The sequence below is a fragment of the Sinohyriopsis cumingii genome, chromosome 17 (assembly GCF_028554795.1).
Source record: "Sinohyriopsis cumingii isolate HCF-2022 chromosome 17, ASM2855479v2, whole genome shotgun sequence".
In the NCBI taxonomy this organism is placed as follows: domain Eukaryota; kingdom Metazoa; phylum Mollusca; class Bivalvia; order Unionida; family Unionidae; genus Sinohyriopsis; species Sinohyriopsis cumingii.
Window position 1 is genome coordinate 41,866,481 of NC_142977.1, and position 23,899 is coordinate 41,890,379.

Genomic DNA, 23,899 nt, shown 5'->3' on the forward strand with positions numbered 1-23,899 from the left:
AAGGCACCGAGCGTCCTAAAGTCACTTTGAACGGAGCCAAAATCATTTTCATGCAAGTGGGACAAGTACAGTTTAAAGATTCGATGAGCTATTTGGCCATGCCTTTGAGTCGAATGCCTAAAACGTTTGGAATGACAGAAATGGCTAAAGGGTACTTTCCACACTTTTTCAATACGGAAGCCAATCAACATGCCGTTCTACCCCATTTGCCTGAGGCTCACTATTACGACCCCGACAACATGCGTACCGAACAACGAGAAGATTTCTACGCTTGGTACCAGGCTCATGCCTCTGACCCCTTCGACTTTCAGGAAGAAATGTTAAAGTATTGTCGTTCCGACGTGGACATTTTACGGCGTTGCTGTGGAAAATTTCGAGAACTGTTCATGGAACACGGAGGGGTCGATCCTTTGAAAGAAGCTTGCACCATTGCCAAAGCGTGTTCCTTAGTGTATCGACAACGATTCATGCCTGAAAAGACCGTGGCTGTCATCAGTCCTCAAACGACCCACTTTGTCAAACGTCAATACTCGGTCAAAGCCCTACGTTGGTTACATTACTTGTGCGACAAGGAAGACAAGTGGATTCAGCATGCCCGCAACGGAGGGGGCGAAAAGACCATCGGAACGTATTCGGTCGATGGCTGGGACTTAGAAAACCCCAAGATCGTGTACGAGTTTAACGGTTGCTTATTTCACGGATGTCCCGTCTGTTACCCTGACCGTGGCACTAAAAATCAGTTTTTGCAACGAACCATGGAAGACTTGTACCAGGACACTTGTCAGCGACGCCTAAAGTTGGAACAGGAAGGATACCAAGTGGTGGAAATGTGGGAACACGAATACGATCACCGCTTGAAAACCGATCCCGAGTTTAAACGCCTCGTGGAAAGTTACCAGTTCATGGACCCGCTGAACCCGAGGGATAGTTTGTACGGAGGAAGGACCAATGCCACCTGTTTGCTGTACCAAGCCGACGAAGAGAAAGGAGAAGAAATCAAATACTTGGACGTGTGTTCGCTGTATCCCTACGTGTGCAAATATTGTCGCTTTCCTGTAGGGCACCCGCAATTGCTGACGGAACACATCGACCTGAAAAACATTCGACAATACGAAGGCTTGATCAAGTGCAAAGTTTTACCTCCCACGAACCTATACCATCCCGTCTTACCTCACCATTGTCAAGGCAAACTGATGTTTCCCTTGTGCCGTACTTGTGCCGAAACGTGCAACCAAGACCAACCTTGTCAGCACAGCCAGGAAGAACGGGCCTTGACGGGAACCTGGGTCAGCGTGGAATTGTTCAAAGCTCTGGACATGGGATACCAACTGTTAGAAGTGTACGAAATTTGCCACTTTCCCAAGACACAACAATACAGCAAGGGTGACCCCACGCAGAAAGGCATTTTCGCCGACTACGTGGATGCCTTTTTGAAACTGAAGCAAGAAGCCAGCGGCTATCCTTCCTGGTGTCACACTCCCGAAGACCAAATACAATTCAAAGAGAAATATTACGAACAAGAAGGCATCACTTTAGACCACATCGAAAAAAACGAAGGTAGGAGATCGTTTGCCAAAGTGATGTTAAATTGCTTGTGGGGCAAAATGGCACAACGACCGTGTTTACCCAAGACGGAATATTTGACAGAACCTTCCCGCTACTTCCAGATGATTCACGACAAAACCAAATACATGAAACACGTGGACGTCGTTCGAGAGAATTTGATCTTGGTCAATTACGAAGAAGATCTGGACTTTGTACAAGACGACCCTTTTGGAAATGTCATCATTGCGGCTTACGTGACAGCCCATGCTCGCTTAAAATTGTACGAAGCTTTAGAACTGTTAGAAGAACGCGTCCTGTACTTTGACACGGACAGTTGCATTTACATCCATCACCCGATTCAACATCACCCTAACATCGAAGGAGACCGTTTAGGAGCCTGGACAGACGAGCATCCCGACGACAAGATTCTAAGTTTCGTCAGTGGTGGTCCCAAAAATTACGGCTACGAATACCGGGACAAACAAGGAGAAGTGCACACGACGTGCAAAGTGAAAGGACTGACTCTGAATTATCGTACCAGTCGAGTGGTCAACTTTGGGGTATTGAAAGAAGCCTTGCAATCGGGAGAGGATGGAAACTTTAAAGTGACCACCTATCAACCGAACAAGATTGTACGTTTACCCACTCACCACATCGTCAGTCGACCCTTGGAAAAAGTCTATCAAATCGTGTACCAGAAGCGAGTGCGACTTCCCAATCATTTCACCTTACCGTACGGTCACGTCGGTATTGGTCTGTATATAAAAAAGGAACCCTAGGCAAGATCGATAGTTCATTGTGACTACCAAGACCGAGCAAACAAGATGAATACTTTGAAAGAGACATCGTTCCAGTTTGGGGATTGTAAAAAAGTTGTATCTTCCTCTAGTGTGACTAATATTGGATGGATAAGACCCATGCATTGTGACGGAAAATGTCCGGAAGGAAACTGCGATTGTCCATGTGGTTACCATTGTAATTGCGTAACGGAGTTTGCAGACGAGTGCGATTGTGAGCCTTGCGATGGGACCGATGCTGTACCTTGTGACCTGAGCGATGCCGTAAAGCATCATGGGAACTTTAGTGCCCCTACCCCTGTCATGGAAAGTGATGCTGTGCGTGTCAAACCTGTGGGATGCGAAAGCGATGCTGCTCGTCCTCTTGGACATTTTACTGGGTTTCGTTTTAAAGGGGAATGTCGACCTTCACGTTTACCTCCCTACGGATGTCATCCAGCCCTGAGCAAACTCCTACCCATGTCACTCAACCCTCATCGAAACGAACCTGTGAAAAACGAATATTCGTTTCCTGTGCGTTTGTCGGAATACTGCGACTTTGAAAATCGTCTTCAATCGTTCAAAGGAAAATGGCCTAAGTATCTGGGAGGACCGACCCCCGAAGAATTAGCCAGAGCCGGATTTTTCTACTTGGGCGAAGGAGACAAAGTCAAGTGCTTCAGTTGCAGTGTGTCACTTCACCACTGGGAACCGCAAGATTCGGCCTACGTAGAACATGCTCGATGGTCACCGAATTGTCATTACTTACCTTTAGTGGGACCGAGACATTGAAGTAACTTTTTTTACCATAATAATCTGTTCATGAATACTTTACAAGAGAACATTCGTGCTTTGCCTGTGGAGTTGAGAGAACGCATTTATCGAGAACTGGTCAAAATACAAGTGAAACGTAAAGAACAATTGCATCCGATACGTCACCGGTGTTTGAACCACTGGTACCTGAAAGCTATACAAGGATTGATTCAATTGAAAGTGTTCCATCGGACAGACATTGATCAACGATCCTCTAGTTTTAAAAAGGATTGGTTTGGTATGGACGATTGCAGTTACATCATTGTAAACGTACTGCATCGAATTCCAGAGGAAGAGTTAACGAATTACCAACATCTTGAACACAATGTCAACTTAGTGAAAGAGGAAACTTCTGAACGAATTGTAATGTGTAGATTAGTGACTCAACGATTTAAATTCGACACTGAAGTGAAACCATGTTTGTGCAAAGAGTACATTTCTTGTGTCAGACCAAAGAGGATTTAGTATGACCTATTCATGGATACTTTGCTAGAGAACATTCGTGCTTTGCCTGTGGAGTTGAGAGAACGCATTTACCGAGAGCTGGTGAAAATACAAGTCAAACGTAAAGAACAATTGCATCCGTTACGTCACCAGATCTTTAACCACTGGTACCTGAATGGTATAAGAGAACTGATTCGTCAGAAATTGTTTCAGTGGTCAGACCTTGTTCAACACTTTGAGTTAGTGAATGATCGAAATGTTCATTATTTTGGTTACTTCGAGATTCACCTACAGCAATACATTGAGGAAGACAAGTTAAAGGATTATCAACATATTTTACGTGGAATCTACTTAGAGGAAGAGGAAACTTCTAAACGAACTCTGAAGTTTCGGTTACAGTATGCAAGATTTAGATTCCCTACTGGAGAACGAAGATCTCTGGCTAGAAAGTACGTGTATTGTTTCCGAAACAAAGAGACTATAAAAACAGGCTGCCATGCCACGACTTATGTCACATGTCATCCAACAGATTCCTTGGAAGGAACTCAATGACCATATTCAAACCGTGGATCATTACCATCGATTATTACAAGAACTGTATCCATTCAATTTGGGACGACAAGTGGTGTGTGTCTTAGTGACTTGTTTTTTGGGATTTCGTTTACCAGCCGATTCTTTGTGGACTCTTTACGATCAGTACTTACCACCTCCATGGCCTTAAATGGTCACGAAAAACTCCTTTTGTTCAAAGCCTTGCCTTTTCATCTGGATACTTCTCGACCTCAACAGGAAAAAAAGATTCGTCAACTTTTAGCGACCCAAGACGTGTATGACGATGTGTGTGTAGCTTGTGACTTACACCCTCATTGGACAGATGTTCGTGATTGGAAAAAGGGGGGTTTTGAGGTTTGGACCCAAGAAGTGGCCCAGTATGCACAAGAGTTGTTCAAGGAAAAAAGTTACTTTTCAACCTGTGTTAGTGACGGTGCCAGAAGAACCCGTCACCGAGAACAACCACTCGCTTCAGGACAGGACTGTCATGGACATTCCTGAAAGGTCATTCCGGGAGGACACTTGTGTGACAATACCTCATGTAGAGACTGTAAGAACATTACACACTGTCCCTAGGACATCTTGGTTACCCAAAACATGTTGTACAGACACTTGTTTATATTTCACTTTGATCGCTTTGCTGTGTTTTATATTCCTGTACATCACTATTTGGGTTGTATGTATTTTTGTCTTTCGTGTTCATATTTGAAAAAAAACATTCAATAAACGTGTTCTGAAAAAGTATATAAACTCTTGTCTTGTTTGTTTTTTGTGTCACAAGTGACATTTCTCATACCATGGCTACCTCTGCTGTCTCTGCTCCCTCTTCCTCTACTGTCAAAGTCATCGACGAACACTTAGATCGTGCCAGTTGGGAGGCTTTGTATCTTCGCCATCCCTTTAACATGCTCATTGCTGGACCTAGCGGTTCAGGCAAAACCGAATTCGTCAAACGTTTGATCGAACATAAACATCATTTGATCGATCGGCCCCCTCAACGGATCGTGTGGTGTTACAAAGAGTGGCAATCGGCGTACAGCCTCTTGCGTGAAAGTCAAGGCGATTCCATCGTGTTTGTGGAAGGCATTCCTAAAGAAGACGATGGCATCGTCTCTGACTCCCGTCTAACCCATTTGGTCATTTTCGACGACATGTTAGGAGAAGACGAAGAAGAAATTAAATTGTGGTTCACGCGCAAAGGGCATCACCGTAATGCCAGTGTCGTTTACATCACCCAAAATTTGTTTCAACAAAGTAAAGCCCATCGCACCATCAGTCTCAATGCGCATTACGTGGTCTTGTTTAAAAGCCCTCGAGATAAATCGCAAGTGCAAGTCTTAGCCAAACAGTTAGGAACGCCTTGGCTGACTCAGGCGTACGACGATGCCACTCAAACGCCACACGCCTATTTACTCGTCGATTTGAAACCTACGACCCCCGAGGATTTGCGATTTCGTACCCACTTGTTTCACCACTGGTGCCAAGACGGAGGGCCTGTCCTGTACACGTCTCCGTCCTCGACTTCATTTCACTCCCCATGAAAAAATCTATAAAAACCTCAGACCCTTTTTCGTCTGTCTCACACAGTGTGAACATGACGTCCCTTCAGTCTCATCTTCCCGTCAAATTGATTCGTGCCTTGTATGGCATCAGTCGAGAAAAAGATCCACAAACACGAGCCCGTGTCTTAGAAGCTAGTCTCAAAGAAGTCTTACGATGGTTCACGGTGACGGCACGTCAATTACTCCAAGGAATCATTCAGATTCCTCATCAAACCCAACGCTTTTTCGATCGAAACAAAGTCGCTTTGGTCCAACTGGCCGATCCCCGCATCGACACTCAAACCAAAAAACAAATCATTTTGAAACCTGGAGGGAGCGGTACTCTAGGAGGGGTCATCATTCGCTCACTCTTAAGATGGGATCCTAATGCCCCCAAAGTTATCCCCAAGACAAAAGTCCAACGAAGCCCCAAGAAGAAAAAGAAAAAGACCAAGTCCCCAAGAAGAACTTCTCCAGTGGCGGGACCCTCCTCTTACCAGACACCACCACCATCACCCCGGAAAAAGAAAAGAAGCCCCAAGAAAAAGAAACAGAGAAAAAGTCCTCAAAAAAAGAAAAGTCCACAGAAGAAAACTAGTCGCAAGAGAGGCACTTCAGCCAGGACGCAACCTTACACTCGCAAGCCACGACCTGCCACAACGTCTCCGGCAGCCTCACGTTTGTCCACTTCTCCGTTGATGTCACCAGGAACTGAAGAGTACTTGGAGACGTTGATCACACCAAGAACTTCTCCGTTGATGACCCCCAAAAGAACTTCCCCAGTGGCAGGACCTTCCAATTTAGCGGCAGTGGCTGCTGCTCACAAAGTACCTTCTCCCAAAATCAAAGTTCAAGAAAGATCGGGCATGTTACAAAGTTTACTGGATTTGTCCAAGCAAGAACTGGCTCGATTTAGTCCGTTACGTACCCCTGCACGACGTGTCATGCCTGTCCTCAAACTGATAAAACGTAAAGACAATCAGTGGCGACGCGTTCCAGTATAAAAAAGACCTGTGACCGAGTAGGGTATCAGTGTTTTTAGGTGCTCCTAAAGACTCAAAGATGTCACCCTCCAGAAAACCCCAAGGAAAGAAAAGAAAAGGACTACCACCACGTTTAGCCAAACATGGGGACCTGTTATCTGTCCTGTCCAAAGCTTCTCCACCCCTACGAAAAAAACTCATTCAAACGGCCTCCAAAGAGGTCATCGATACCGTGTGCGAATGTTGTTTGAACGTTTTGAAAGGCACGATCCCTTTGTCCAAACACCAGAAACAATGCTTAGGCAAACATCGTCACGTTCTTCGGAAAATGGTTCAAAAGAAAATTCCCATTCGTCAAAAAAAGAAGATGTTGGTCCAACGTGGAGGCATTTTACCTCTCTTGTTAGGCCCCATACTGAAAGGAGTCTTGGGAACCATGTTGGGAGGACTGATGGGAGCAAGATAAAAAGGCCTTCGGAAGTCCCAAGATCTCAGAATTCACCCCTGACAACCCCATGGAAGGACGAAAACTAGCTTTAGTGCCTTACAAACGATGGATGGAATACCATCGGTGGCAAGAACAACGCACCCCGCATTTACCTCCCAATCCCAATTTGAGCGAGATGTCCCAGTTACAACACGAATTGCAATCCTTGCTGGATCGCCAAGATTTGTCCGAAACAGAAAAATCGCAAAAGTACGGTCAACTCTTGCAACGACTGCAACTCTTTCACCAGAAAGCTTTAGACGAAACAGCTTTACCCACTTTGAAAGATTTTAAGACCTTGATGAAAAGTCCAGCACCATCACCAGTACCAGTACCAGTACCACCAGTACCCGTGACCAAGACAGAAAAAGGAAAAGAAGAAGAAGAAGAAGGGTTTCAAACTCCACCAGAAAAAGTACGCAAGTTAACAACACCGCCTACCTCCAGAATTGGATGGATTAAAAAGATGATGGCCACCCCTTCTTCCTCACAAGAGAAAAAGAAAGTGAAGACAGAAGTGAAGACAGAAGTGAAACAAGAACCGATATCCCCCGCTCAGACATCCTCCTCCTCCTCCTCTTCGACACCTATTGCCGGTCGCACACGCAAAGCCTTGCAATCCAAGAAAATACCCCAAGAGAAAAAGAGTAGCCTCTTCCAAGAGTGGGTGCCTTATTAACACAAAAATGGAAAAAGTCTTAGCCAGCATTTACTACGATCCCTCGCATCCTGCAGGTTACGCAGGAGTTCAAAAATTGTATCGTGCTGCCAAAACTCGACTGAAAAGTCTCCGTTTACCTCAAGTGCAACGATGGTTACAAGAACAAGCTACCTACACTTTACACAAACCCATTCGACGCAAGTTTGCCAGAAGTCGCACCCGAGTGGAAGGTATCGATCATCAATGGCAAGCCGATTTAGCCGATGTCTCTCATTTGGCCAGCTACAATCGTGGTTACAAATATTTGTTTTGTGTCATCGACGTCTTTTCCAAATTTGCCTGGGTCGTGCCTTTGACTTCCAAATCCAGCAGCGAGTTAGTGCGAGCCCTGCAACGGGTGTTGAAACAAAGTGGCCGTCGCCCTCTTCGATGGCAAACGGACAAAGGCACCGAATTTCTGAACCAAGCTTTCCAAAAAGAATTAAAGAAACGTGACATTCATTTTTTTACCACCGAGAATCCCGAAACCAAAGCCAGCATCGTGGAACGTTTTCAACGCACTTTGAAAGAACGCATGTGGAAATATTTTACGCATCACCACACTCTGAAGTACATCGACATCTTACCGCACCTGGTGCAAGCGTACAACCAATCTTACCATCGAAGCATCGGACGTGCCCCGCAAGACGTGACTCCCGACAACGAAGTGCTGGTGTTCGAGCGCCTGTTCGGTACGTCCCCGACGAGGGCTGTCCCCAAGAAAAGTGGAGAGTTGACCGTAGGAGATTGGGTGCGCATTGGCAAAACCAAACGCACTTTCGACAAAGGTTACTTACCTAACTGGACGACCGAATTGTTTCGCGTCACTGGACGAGTGCATGGCCGTCATCCTGCCGTCTATAAATTGGAAGACATGAACGGAGAAGTACTCAAAGGAACGTTTTATTTGCCCGAGTTACAACGTGTCACCAAAAAAGAAGACGACGTGTACGACATCGAAAGCATTCTCGAACGCAGAACCCGTAAAGTGGGCAAACGACGTGTCAAAGAAGTCAAAGTACGTTGGAAAGGATATCCACCCAGTTTCGATTCTTGGATCGACGCTTCGCAAGTCATCGACTATAAAAAGAAGAAGTGACCATCATGCCCTTTCACACATCAGACGCAGCTACGTCGACCAGTCCTTCTTCCCCTAGTTCTTCTGTGCAAGATTTACAAAAACAACCCTTGTGGGTGTGGTGTGGAGAACGTGTGCCTAAAACGCAAATCGTCTTTTTCTGCCAAATCTTCGTGGTGTATTGTGTCATCGGGGCAGCCATCGCCAATTTGAGTTTGCAACAAGGAGACAAACAATTGTGGACCATTTTATTGAGCAGTTGCATCGGTTACCTGCTTCCCAATCCCTCCCTGAAATTCTCCTCGAACGGGAACGTTGTGTCCAGTGCCAGTGCCAGTCACCACTCCAACAACCACAACCAGAACCCCATTTTGGGCGGAGACACACCTCTGACGTCCAGTAATATTCCCTCGGACAGCCACAGAACTCTGGAATTATGAGTCACCAAAACCAATTTTACTTAACCTTACCCAGTGACAGTTCCATGGAGGTGTTTCCCAACAACACGTTGTGCTGTTACACGGCCAAATTACCTCAAGCCATCCCCTTAGATCACGAAGCCCATTGGGAAGTGGCTTTAGTAGAAATGATTCACCCGACCCAAGTCCTCAATGTCCTTCCCAATCAAAATAAATTTGATGTGGAAGTTTATGACGAACAACTGCAAAAGTGGATGGATGACAATAGCAAATATAAGCATAAAACCCCTAGCACAAAAAAACAACATTACACCACCTATCACTTGTTCATTCCCCCAGGTTATTATTTTAGTGGTCAACATTTGGTCAACACCATAGCCACCAGGTTTAATGGCGTGTTTGGGGAAGCTTTTAAGAATGTCAGGAACAAAACTGTCACCCTGGAATACCACAAAACAGCTCGTCGCTTCCTGATGAAATTTCCTGAGGATAAAATCATGGGTTTCTATTTTTGTAATGAATTGTTTGACATGTTGGGCGGTAACATGGAGATGAGGAAGAAAGTAGAACAACAAAAAAACCCCCCCGAATTATCCATCGTTTACGACAACGAGTCTTTTGGCCAGTATTTTAATACCCCGGTAGAACTGAACCAAGGACTGAATTTGATGTTCGTGTATTCCGATGTGGTGGAGTACAACGTGGTGGGACACACCTCCGTACCGTTACTGCGTGTCATTCCTTTCAAAGTGGATTCTGCCGCAAACGCTGACGAGGAAGGTGGAAACACTTACCACGTCCACCGCGAATTTGTCCATCCTCACTATTTGCCGGTCAGCAAGTCGTATTTGGACACGGTCAACATTACTATAAAAGGAGATCTGGGACAAAATATTCCATTCACCAAAGGAAAAGTCACGGTGAAACTCCATTTTCGAAAACGGTTCTCTCACGACTCGTAAGTAAGTCATGTATCCAGTGTACCAAGGGGTGGCTCGACAGCGAGGACACGGTTTAGGAGACATGTTAAAATCGGCCTTTCGTTCGGTGGCTCCAGTCTTGAAACCGATGGTGACACGAGGATTGCACGCCTTGAAAGATGCGGCACTGACACAAGGCAAAGAATTTCTCCAAAATGTCATCATCGACAAACAAAACCCTAAAGAAGCCTTCATGAGGGCAGGCAAAAATGTCTTGCTGCAAACAGGCAAAGACATTTTAGGCCGACGAGACACACCTATAAATGCCCTGCAGGCTACCGAATCAGGCATTCAGCAAGGACAAGGCAGAAAGAGACGACGACAAAGAAAACACCCTTTCACCAGACTTCAAGCGAGAAAGGCCAAGAAAAGAAGAACCGTTCGAGACTTAGACGTTTTCGATTATTGAGACACAGCAACAACAAAAAATGATGCACCGAGAGTCTTGCGCCTGTTCCAAGGCGGAACTGGATCTGTTTGCCATGCCCCCCACCATGATGACGATGCAAGAATCCCAATGGGTGGAATTTCATCCCGTCTCCTCATTGACAGCCTCAGCTCCCATCGAGTTTGAAATCAAAGGACAGCCCGAAGATTACATCGATCTGAATAGCAGTTACTTGTACTTGAAAGTCCACGTTCTAGATCAGGATAATGGTGGAGTAGATCCCGCTGAGGTTATAGCTCCCGTCAACAATTTCATGCATTCCTTGTTCAGCTCAGTGGACTTGTACTTGAATAACAAACTGGTTAGCAGCAGCATGGATACTTACCCTTACCGTGCCTACCTGGAAAATCTCTTGACGTACGGACCAGATGCCAAGACAAGTCATCTCAATGCCTGTGTGCTGTGGGCAGATGACGAAGCGAACAAGTTTAAGATAGCTGACGCAGAAGACAATGACGGCTTTGTGGCAAGACGAAGCAGAATCACAGGCAAAAAGAGTTTAGAACTGATGGATCGTTTGCATTTGGACATGTGGTTGCAAGAGAAATATTTGCTGAACGGTGTCAATGTTCGCCTGAGACTGAATCGTAGCAGTGCCGCTTTCCATTTGTTGGCTAATGGTGATGCTACTAAGAATGGCCATCCTAAAACCCAAATCGAAGTGGCCAGACTCTACGTACGACGCGTGGAAGTGTTACCTAAAGTGGGAAATGACATCAGTCAGACGTTGAGCAGAACGACCGCCAAGTATCCCATACGACGTGTGGAAGTGAAAACGTTCACCATTTCTGCTGGACTGCAATCCATAACCGAAGATCATCTGTTTCAAGGACAGTTACCCAAACGTTTAATCCTTGGTATGGTCTCGAATGCAGCCTTCAACGGAGCCTTCATTGAAAATCCTTTCTATTTTCAACACTTCGATGTGAAGAAAATCGAAGTCAGTCGTGATGGCAAGACCTTGTGTACCCGACCTTTCGAACCTGACTTTGGTGATGCGAAGAATTACTTGAGATCGTACTTGTCCCTGTACGAAGCCACCGGTCAGTTAGGAACCAACACCAGTCACGGCATTGATTATGACGAATATGCAAGAGGCTATGCTTTGTGGGCTTTCGATTTCACTCCAGACCAAGGCAGCGACGAGGGACATTTCCACCCTATAAAATCCGGCCAGATTCGTGTGGAACTTCAGTTTGCAAATCCTCTGCCAGCAACAGTGAACGTCATCCTGTATGCAGAATTCGATAATACCATAGAAATCAACAGTTTGAGAGAAGTCATTCTAGATTATTAGAAGCCATGGAAGACTGTTATCCCTCTTTACCTAGTGAAGAAACTTTAAAGATGGAATGTGAGGAGACCGTGGAAGGAGAATCCCAAGACGAAGAAATTGTCATGATGAAGTCGAGATGGCCAGAACAAGAAGCCCATTTAGTCTCCTGTTTTGCCAAACACTTGGTCGACAAAATGACGGAATTGATTAAGAAAAATTGCTATGGATGTCAAAACGATCATCCCAGTCAAATTCAACACGATAAATGCTTGATGTTAAGTCAAGAAGAAAAATTGGACGAGTATCTGGACGAAGCTTGGAGTCTCATCTCGAACAAAGACGTGTTGCACCAGTGGTATAAAGACTTGCGTGAACATTCTTGTCCACCATTAACCACTCAAGAGATCCATCGTATCGAAGCTCTCCTGAATCAGAGTGAGGAAACAGAACGAATAACCGTTTATTCGTCAGACATTTTCAAGCAAAAAGTCAGGATCGAATTGACAACGTATTATTACCTGTGAAGAAAAAACACAAATCAATGGATACCTGGGAACTTTATTACCTTTTGAACCACAGTTCGTATACGTCTTCTTGGAATCCCGTCGTCTGTGCTAAAGATGAACTCCCTCATCGCAAACCTAAAGACCATCAAGCTTACGTGATCAACACGGACGACAGTCATCTCCCAGGAACCCACTGGGTAGCCGTCTACTTTCCTCAAGAAGGCTGTGTGGAATATTTCGATTCGTACGGATTGCCCCCTTTGGAAGACGATATCATCGACTTTATGAGAAGAAATGCTCAAACCACCCGATTCAATAACGTGAAATTACAAGGCACAGATTCCTTGGTGTGTGGACAATATTGCGTGTATTTTCTGCATCATCGCAGCCTGGGCTATTCCTTAGAACATTTAGTGACTCATTTCGATCCTCGTTCTTCTGCTAGAAACGATGTGAAAGTAGATCGATGGTTTTGTGACCATTATGCTTATCTTTTGTCTCAAGCTAGGAAACGTAGTGTCCATCAATGGCCTAATGATTTCCAACAGTGGAAATCACAATTTCATTCACAACGTTGTCAGCCTTGTTTAAAGTAGATTGTATTTGAAGAAAAAAATGTTTGTGATTTGAAAAAAATTGTTTGATGTTATAGTGTTGGATTATTGTTAAAAATGTTGTTGTTTAGTGTTAAGTGATTTTTGAATAAAAATTGTTGTGTTTAGAAAAAATGCCTTTGTGGTTTGTTTAGCTAGAAGAATGTTGGATTGATGCTCTTTCATTTCTTACTATCCCTCTCATGAACGTTGCGGCTCGAAAACCGTGTGGGGGATGTTTTCCTTCACGTCCGCGCTTTCACTTTAAGAACCGGGTTGTTCCCAGTCTAGCCATCCATTGTCGACTCATCCTCCTAAGAAGATGTGCTCCAAACTAGCTAAGCTCAACGAAGCCTACGTGAATCTGCATAGGGTCAGACACAGTCTGATACCGAAACCAGAAGAAATAGAGAATGTGAGAATGTTAAAAATCACTGAAGACCTGATAGAAGAGCTCTTCAGAGAAGAAATGAACAGGGAGAAAGAAGAATGGACAGAGAAGTACAGACTTCAGAGACAGCAGCAACAGCAGCAACAACAGCAACAGCAGCAACAGCAGCAACCTGAAGCTGACAGAGGCTTTGTCGATTGTCGTATCGACACCAAAGAATTCTTCTTCTCTTTCCGAAGAAGCAGACCTATGGTCAGAAAGTCTATCCTCAGAGGACATCGCATTCTTAGAAACTAAAAAAGAATGCCATAGCAAACAAAAAAACAGCCCTTTTCAGGGCTACCCAATACTCTAGAAAAGAAATAACTATTAATTTGCCAATGTGTGTAGGTAGAGTAGTGTGAAAATAAACACTAACTCTTTATTAAGATATTGTGAGGGTATGTGTTTGTGTGTTTGTGTTTGTAAGTGATAAAGTAGGTTGGTGTGGATAGTAGATTAAAATGATGTTTGTTTTTTCTGGGCTGTTTGAGGTGTAGATTTGGGGTTAGATTGGATTGCTTTGCATATGTAAATAGTCTATTGAAGTGATTCATAAAAAAAATTTTATAATAGTGATGGGTAGCATAAAAAAGTGAGCGAGTGTTTCTTTTAGGTCGGCGCGTTGTTGTTTTTTTTGGTCGTGATCTAGGTAAGATGAATTTTATGTTATTAGGGGGATGTTTTCCTTCACGTCCGCGCTTTCAGTATAAATTGAAACTCGTTCGGCAGTCCAGCTACCCTTGTTGATTGATCAACACCAAAAAAATGAACACGAGACTTGAGAAACTGTTGGAGCTTCATGTGCATCTGGAATATGCCAGGCGCATATTAAATGAACTGGCCGCGGAAGCCATTGTCGAGGAGGGAAGGATAAGAGAGGAGGAGAGAAGATATAAAGAAGAAGAAGAAAGAAGATATAAAGAGGAAAGAAGAAACAAAGAAGAGGAGGAGGAGGAGGAGGAAAAAGAGAGAAGAAATTTCAAAATCCCAGAGAGCGAAAATTGGGATTCTGAAGCGACATATCCTGCCTCTGCTCTCTCCCCCCAAAAGGTAAAAAGTAACTGGGGGATAAGATGTGTATGTGGCGCCAGGCCTGGAAGGTGCCACCATTAACCAGGTGTCCATGAAGTTCCAAACAAAACAGCCCTTTTCAGGGCTACCCAATACTCTAGAAAAGAAATAACGATCCATTTGCCAATGTATGTAGGTAGAGTAGTGTGAATATAAACACTAACTCTTTTTAATGTGTGAGGGTATGTGTTGGTGTGTTTGTGTTTGTAAGATTAAAGGTATGTTTGTGCGAATAGTAGATTATGGGTTTCTTTATTGTTTCTTAGCAAATGTGGAGAGTATAGTTAGGGTTATATTATATGAAATGAAAAAGTAGGGGATGTTTTCCTTCACGTACGCGCGATGTTGGGTCATCATCTAGGTAAGATCCATTTTATGTTTTAGGGGGATGTTTTCCTTCACGTTCGCGCTTTTCGTATAAGAACCCACAGTATTCGTTGTTCAAACCATTCTGCAAAGAATACAAAGAAGATGGCGTCAAACCACCTTAACAAAATGGAAAAATTGCAAAACGTCATGGACAATTTAGGAATGTTTGAGCAAATGTTGGTTAACCTAAACGAGGATCACTACTCATATAGTCCCCATAGAGTGAAGATGGAGATAAACAATTTACGAAAAATGAAGGTAATCATTAGTGATCTGTTGAAAGAAATAAAGGAGGAAAAGGAGGATGAAGAGGAAAGGATAAGGATGAGAGAATGGAATGAAAAAATTGAAAAAGAAGAAGAAAATGAAAAGAGGAAGAAAGAAGAGGAGGAAGAGAAGAAGAAAGAAGAGGAGAAGAAAAAAAAGAAAGAGAAGAAGAGTGTAGGAGATAAAATAAGAACTTGGTGGAGGAAAAGAAGAAATTAGAAGAAGAAAACCCAAAGGCCCTTTTCAGGGCCAGCCATATTTCTCGAAAAGAGATAGTCTTTGAATTGCCTACCCCTTTTTTAATTTTTTTAAATTAAAAAAAAAATCCCATGTTCAATTCCCCTTGTCCGTAAAGTGACCCACGATTTATTGCCATGTTCAATTCCCCTTGTCCGTAAAGTGACCCACGATTTATTGCCATGTTAAATTCCCTTGTCCGTAAAGTGACCCACGATTTTTCGCCATGTTAAATTTCCCTTGTCCGTAAAGTGACCCAAGGGTGTTTTTAATGCTAATTCCCATTGTCCGTAAAGCGCCCCCTTTCACTACTCACCAGGCCAGCCAGTCCTAACACTAACCCCTTAATGCCGAGTGCCTAGCGAGGCAGCTGTTAGTACAATTTTATAGGTCTTTGGTATGACTCGGCCCGGCGTTCGAACCCGCAACCTCCAGCAACAGTGGCGGATGCTTTAACCACTAGACCACCAGAGCGATCGAGAAATTTGTTTAAAACATCTTGTACTTATATATTACTAGAGATTACATGTATATATAGTCCCAGTGTACAGTTTCTATAAAACATGAACTCAGAGTTGTTTAGTTACAATTTCGGCATTGAACTATTTTTCCGACCTTTACCAGATTCTCGCACGGCTTTGATCTCTGAGACTGACGCGAGATTCTCGTTGAACGAGATTAAGACTAGTATGCACCATGCAAACGACTTAACATTATGTTGTGTACAATACAGCGTGTCAGAATCCTGGGGCAAGATATACGTCACAGATCCTTTTCTAGTTTATAACAAGTAAATATTCAGTTGACATAATATATACAATTACAGATCTTGACAAGATACGCAAAACATATATAAAATAGATCCAATATTGATACATTGTGTTTTATCTGAGAGTTTTCAATTGTCTCAGCAAAATTCATCGGTTTTACACAAGTCTTCTGATGACATGAAAATCGGTATCTCAATACTGCGACACATCTTTTGTCCATCTTATATGATACACTGATAAACCTTGGTCAGGTGAATATTACACAATTATTTACTCCTGCTAAGATTCGCATTGGCCAATTTATTATTTAGTGGTTCATAAAACATTATACTGACTTGAACAAAATTCTATGTCCATATCATTGAGATAAAATAATGTAAATCACATGACGTTGTATCGTCCAGTTAAAACATATCTCTCACATGAATCATATAATAAAATTGACTAAAGCGACGAGGTGTCAGAAACCTTCTTCCATCAATTACGTAAAGGTTTATAATGTTGAATCAGTGCAATATTATATTATATAAAAACGTTAACGTTATTGTTAATATGCAAGATCTAGCTTTATTGGCCACTGTTAGGTTAAAGTATTCACCGCTTCCGTGTTTGGCGAACACCTGCGAACAATTACGGCGAAATCAAACTGGGGATGGTAATGACGAACGCTAACCAAACCGTAAATGGAATCGGGGCACAATTAATACTTCCAGTACAGTACCCGCGAATGTAGTTCTAGTCTATTTTTATAAGATTTTTCCCTCTCTCTCATTTTGGAGGTGATAGAAGAGTTTTGTTTATGCTTTTTTGGTAGGGATTTAAAGGTAATTGTTTATTTTTGAGAATATGAGCGCAGGGTGTTATTGTCTGTGTGTATTTCGGCAACAGTGCACAGTGAGTAATAAGGTCTCGGTCATGATCCGGAAGTGAAATCTGTGTTCTGTTTACATGTTCCTCTGTTAACAGACCAGCATCTCAAAAATGAGCAGGTCAACCTTTGAAGAGAACTTCACCGTGAAGTCATCTTTGAAGGTATTTTAGATTAACATATGATTTGCATTGATTGTCATACCGTGGAAAGGTCAGTACTGAGAAACAAATGTAGAGAACATATAGTAAAATTAATTGTGTTCTATATCTAAATGGTTTCGTCCGACTTGTCTCCAAAGTATTGATTGCTGACTCAGGAAGAGACAGATTTATTTATTTGACCATTTGAGGAAGAGAGTATGGTGGAGTCCTTTTGACCTCACCAGTCGCCAACACTGACAGTAACTAAATGTGCCTGACAACGGTGCCGTAGAATAATCTACTGTCGGAGAATGTTGATGTGTGGAATTGCTGCTTTTATATTCCTCACATAAATATGTATTTATCATCTAAATTATGTGAAAATATGTAATTATCTAGAATAAATAAAGACGATATGAATAAATTCCAGGCAAAATGATTTAGTTATGATTTAGCTGTAACAAAGAGCTTAAATGTACTTTTAGTGACGGAAAATTATGGTTGTTAGTACGAAAGAGACTGTCACCCTAATTTGTTACAATGTATCAATCAACAACGTCTATCTCACGAACTTAAAACATTATGTCCGCTCTGAGTAGCCATTGTTTTATCTAGAGCTAGGAATTACACGAAATACAACGATTCCAACTTGAATATCCAACCTGATTTTCAGGTATTATCCAAGACCTTTGGGATATAATCCACTGTGTTTACTGATGAATGTAGAGTCTGAAAATGACTGACCTTCAAGTAGAGTTATCAATCACGCTATCCGCAAATCAAGTTACGTCACGCTCCAAAGCCTATATCCCGCCAGTCTAAGTTTTGCAGGTCATTAGCCGCATAAATGTCCCATAAACCACATCGTGCGTCCTTAAGCTATTCGCAAAGCTGGAAAAGTCGTATTCATCAATCTATAAGCACGCCGCCGTTCTAACATAGCCTCAGGGTGACTGGAATATCAAATAAGTGTCAAGCCGCTCATAACCGTTATCTTCCAGGGACCTTGCCTGTTGCTTCTGCTCATAACTGTATCTACAGTTTTGATTAAAGTATCGCCCCAATTAGCTGAATGCGTTCATTCTGAATCCTTGACGACATGACATTCCATCCACTTTAATAAACGCAGTTTCTTTCACTGCTTACTGAGCCTTACCTCCTAGACGCGAATGTGACCGGAGTAGTTTAGTAGTGTGTATTGCAACGCGTGGCCCAGGTGCCCAGGTTCATTTCCTAGCAACGACATGCCTTTTTTTCAATAAAAGGCTCAAGTTATATATTTTTATAATGTAATTGTATAACATGTACGAACGATTAGCATGCTTACTTTAAGGTACATATTAAAAGTTATTTGACTGATCATTGAAAAACACTGGGCACACATTTGTATTGCTTAGAATGACCGCTAAAGCATGGGCACTGGGTGCCACATGACCGCGATCCCAATATTTTTAACAGTCACTTAATGACAAATATTTATATCAAATAACGTGACGTCGTATCATCTAGTAAAGCATCATCTCTCAAAGGAATCAAATAATAAACTTGAGTGAATCAATTTACAGTAAAATATATAGAGATTAATGGTTCACAAATCTGTCTTTTTATTGTTACTGTTTAACTTGGTTCGAAATAGTCATTTTACCTTCATGAAGACATTAAATATACGTAAATATTCGTACAAGTCAGTGAAATCATAGCAAAACATTACGTTGATTGATAGCAACAATAATAAAGGAAAATGTCACATGGGTCATCCAATGATAAAACATATCACTAGAATCACGTAATAAACTTTAATTACTCCGTTCAACACATATTAACCGATGCGAAGAGGAGGCCAGTGTGCAAAGTTTAATTGTTCATAGATATACATGTTCATTGAAACAACGGTTAATACTTGTTTTAAATTATCATTGTTATCATCCTTTCCGATGAAAAGAAATGTCCCTAAATCAATCGTGCAGTAATCTATTTATTGACCAATTAAATATTTGCCCACATTTTAATTAGCGAATCTCTGTCGACGAATTTACCGTAATCTGGATAAACTTTGATGCACTCCGTTTCGCTGAATTTGCCTATTTTGAGACTTTTTCATAAAAGGAGTGATTTTTATCATTATTGTTTCTTCCTTGGATGCCTTTTATCGTCTCTTCAGGAAGCGATCAATGTTAATCAAAAACGTGTGCATAAAAATGTTACGATTTCAATCTTTAAAATAAACGTCTCAACCAAGAAAAAAGTGGCAATCTCCAATAAAGTGAATGGGCAAAACAGGTTATGCTTATATCACATATGACAAAATCAACGGGATTGTATTTTGTCATGTAAATCAAGCGACGTATGGTCAAGCAGTCATTATCTTCGCAAATGACATCCTGCAAATTGGTGAAATGTTATTTATATGTTATATGTTATTTACAGCAACACGTTCACGAACATTAAATGTATTCCACTCTGTATATATATATATATATATATATATATATATATATATATATATATATATATATATATATATATATATATATATGCGCGGATGGGTGGGTGTTTGAAACAATTCTCTATCACACTGTACATGTACAGTTTCTTTTTCCTCGTAGAATAGATGTGCTTATCGCAAATTATCTGTTCAGGTGGACTGACAGCCGTGATGTACACCGATACTTTCCAGACTGTAGTGATGGTTCTGGGCTCTTTTTCTATCATGATCGTTGGTATGTTCACTCTTGAAGAGCCTTTTGTCCCCGAATTTATTTTATGTGCATACAAAAGATTAACGCTAGGTATTAAACGGTAATGATAATGAAGTTATAGACATACATCATAGAGAGGCAGAATGAAATGTGACACTAAGTTTAGATAATACAGAAATATAATTAAAAATGAGGTAAAGATTAAATATGTAGATACGTAAGATAATGTAATAGGTTGTAATGTAATATGTAACACTGGACAACAAATTTTTACAAAAGTCATGTTACTGAAATAAAATTAGTCAATTCTTATCAATTTTTATGTGCTGAACACGAATATGACAGTCAAATTGCAAAATTGGCTCTAGTTTTTTTGTAATCTGCAAGAAATTAATGTTTACATAACGAAATGCATTCCAATAGTGAAAGGTCAACTGTAATAGCCTACCTATAAAAAATCAAGTCATTGACTACATCTTAGATTTCTTCGCCTGTCTCTTGTACAGCTGTTCGGGAGCATCTCTGAGGAGTGTCCAGCAGTAGTCAGCCAGCATTGTAGTGGACCATTTTCCCTGGTATCTTTGTTCCATTGTTGCGATATCTTGATGAAAACGTTCGCCGTGTTCATCACTAACAATACCACAGTTGCTAGGAAAGAAATCCAAATGGGAATGAAGGAAGTGAATCTTTAGAGACATATTGCAGCCAAGTTTCTTATACTTCATCAACATGTCTTCTACTAGTTCCTTATAGTTTTCTGCCCTAACATTTCCGAGGAAGTTTGTAGAAACTAGGCGAAAAGCATTCCATGCTTGTTTCGCGTCACCTTCCAGCAAGTTGTTGAACCGGTCATCTTTGAAAAGCTCTCGAATCTGAGGACCCACAAAAACTCCCTCTTTAATCTTTGCTTCGCTGAGTCGAGGGAATTTTTCATGCAGGTATCGGAATGCTGGCAAAGTCCGGTCAATGGCTTTCACGAAGTTCTTCATCAAACCTAGTTTGATGTGAAGGGGTGGTAGCAAGATTTTCTGAGCCTCAACCAGAGCTGGGTGTTGGATATTCTTCTCTCCAATGGCTACATTCTGCCTGTGAGTCCATTCCTTCCTCATGTAGTGCATTTCCCTTGCTCGGCTATCCCACTCGCATAAGAAACACATGTATTTTGTATATCCTTGCTGCAGTCCCATTAAAAGGGCAACTACCTTCAAATCACCACAGAGGTGCCAGCTGTACTTGTTATACTCAATGGAATTCAGTAGCTGCCTTAAGTTATCGTATGTCTCTTTCATGTGGACAGCATACGCTACTGGAATAGATGGAAGAATGTTTCCATTGTGCAAAAGCACAGCCTTGAGACTCAGTTTCGAAGAGTCCACAAATAGTCTCCATTCTTGTGGGTCATGAGTGATTTTTAAAGCATTCATTAGGCCCTCAATATCGGAACAGAATATCAGATTACTTTCCTTTCTGAAGAAAGGCTCCAATTGCTGGTGGCGCTTTCGATATGCAGTAATTGTGACATCTTCTTCTAGAAGATTCCATTGTTGGAGTCTTGATCCTAGCAATTCTGCCTTGTTCTTTGATAAGTCCAAATCACGAATCAGGTCATTTAGTTCTTCCTGTGTTATTCTGTGTGGGGTTGATGATGCACCACAGTGAAAATCTGGATCACTGCATGCTGATGGACCAGGAGAAGAACAGGTCGACTCACCTTTGTCTTCGTCAGATGAATCAAGAGAATATTCTGCTGGAGGTTCTGGAATAGGAAGTCCCTCACCATGTGGAACTGGTCTCAATGTAGACGGAATGTTTGGGTAGACTATTCTCGACTTCTTTCGCTTCGTTATTCCGCCGGAAAGAGGAGGAACCAAGCAGAAGTAACAGTTATTTAGGTGGTTGCTTGGCTCTCTCCACACCATTGGGACTGCAAACGGCATTGATGACCTTTTGCAATTCAACCACTGTGAAAGCTGTGTTGTACATGTAGCACAGCATATATGCGGAGCCCAAGGCTTGTCTTGGTCACCAACCTTGCATCCGAAGTAAAGATGATATGCCTTCTTCACTTGAGAATTGATACTTTTCTTCTGGTTGGCAAATGTCACTTCCCCACAAATATAGCAAAAATTGTCCGCGGTATTAACACACTTTCGAGGCATTACTGTTCTTTATTGTACGTAAATGGATAAAATAATAAGTTTTATGTAACAGTAGCTTGAACTGTCTCGCACAACGTCTAAAATATTTTAAATGCTGAACCTATCTGATTGGGCTTTATATAGTACACTGCTTACGTCAGCTTCAGCAGCCGCCTGGCATTAGTATAATAGGCCTACACATGTATAGTACATTGCTGATGTCAACTTACTTCAGCAGCCGCATGGCATTAGTATTGCACTGCATCAGAAAATGATGCAATCAACTGTGGATGATGTGAGCATGATGGTATTATGCAATGTTACATCATTATTCCGGATGTTGCTGCAGTCCTACTGGATAAATTTACACAGTGAAACATAGAAAATGAGGTATATGAATATCTTCAAAACGAGAGCCAATACAAATTTTTCACGGTTATATTCGTGTTCGGCACACCAAAATACTACAGATTAGGGCCTTTTCAAGTCAGTAATGATTTCACTGTTGACCAGTGTAATATACTCGAGGTTGTACTGTAATAATGTAATATACTCGAGGTTGTAATGTAATAATGTAATAAACTCGAGGTTGTAAAACTGCTAGCACCTAAAGATTCTCTGACAAATTTAAAGTGGCCCGGACAAAACTTTGTGTTAGTTTACTGTATTGTAAATGTGTTGGTCAATAGAAACTCGGACGTACATTTTATTCTACATAAAAATATCATTCGTAAACCTTTACTACCATGATGGAAATCTAATCAAAGTCTCTTTTTCACTGTGTCCATTTTTAAGTCACAATTAAAATGTATTGCAGTAAAATACAACGAAATATACTTAGGTTTACCTTTTATAATCAATTTTTGTTAGGTTTTATTCGAATTGGTGGCTATAATAATTTGGAGCGTCTCTACTTTGCTTCCATTCCTTCGGTTGCTGGAAACAAAACAACATGCGGTTTGCCACATAAAGATGCATTCCATATATTTCAAGACGCAATTACGGGAGATCAACCATGGCCAGGATTGGTCATTCAGTCGTCACTCGGATGCCTTTGGTACTGGTGCTGTGATCAGGTAAAAGATAATCTATACCAAATCAGACTATTTGCATATTATTCCCCATCCAAATTTGTTTGGCTGTTACATGTTTTATGTCATACTATATTTACTTCCTATACTTTAAGCAACTGTACTTGATAATTTTATAGCTATATTCTGAACAAAAATATTGTTTTTTATTTCAGAGTTTCGTTGGCAAAATGTTGCCATCTTCATCAGTATTGCACTCATTTACAATCAAATTGATAACAGCAAACTAATTTCCATGGAGGTTTCTCTTTTTTATCCATTAGACTCAAATATTTCCGTATCTTTTCGTATATTACGTATTTCATTTAAATCCATCCCTGTCATGCACAATTTGCCTCATAATGAGGAATGTCTCTCATTATCGTGTTCGCGCTTATAATAGTTCTGTGTAGTTCCATGGTCTTTTTATTTTGTTTGTTCGATCTTTCAATCTTGGGTCCTTTGTTTTTTTTTTTTTTTTTTTTTTTTTTTTTTGCTACTGTTTGTCATTTCAATTTTCTTGCATGTCATTTGTTTCCCTAAATGTTAATGTTTGCGTTGTCTTATGGAGTCAACCAACAGTTTCAAGAAGGGTTTGCAATTTTGTGGGTTTTGATCACTTACCGTAGATTCGCTTGAGGAAAGGATATACCAGTTTTCTTGAATTATGTGGTACCTACCAACTAAGAATTT

At 41.6% G+C, this 23,899-nt stretch overlaps 1 protein-coding gene across 5 annotated transcripts in view; it reads left to right on the forward strand.

The window, feature by feature from the left end:
* LOC149778496 (sodium/myo-inositol cotransporter 2-like) overlaps positions 1-23,899 on the forward strand; it is a 59,458-nt gene that overhangs the window by 19,884 nt on the left and 15,675 nt on the right. For all 5 annotated transcript variants that reach the window (XM_089939370.1, XM_089939371.1, XM_089939372.1 and 2 more), the window contains exons 8-9: positions 19,939-20,019; positions 23,007-23,212. In XM_089939370.1, coding sequence (XP_089795496.1) covers positions 19,939-20,019; positions 23,007-23,212 — 287 coding nt within the window. The remainder of the gene's footprint in view (positions 1-19,938; positions 20,020-23,006; positions 23,213-23,899) is intronic.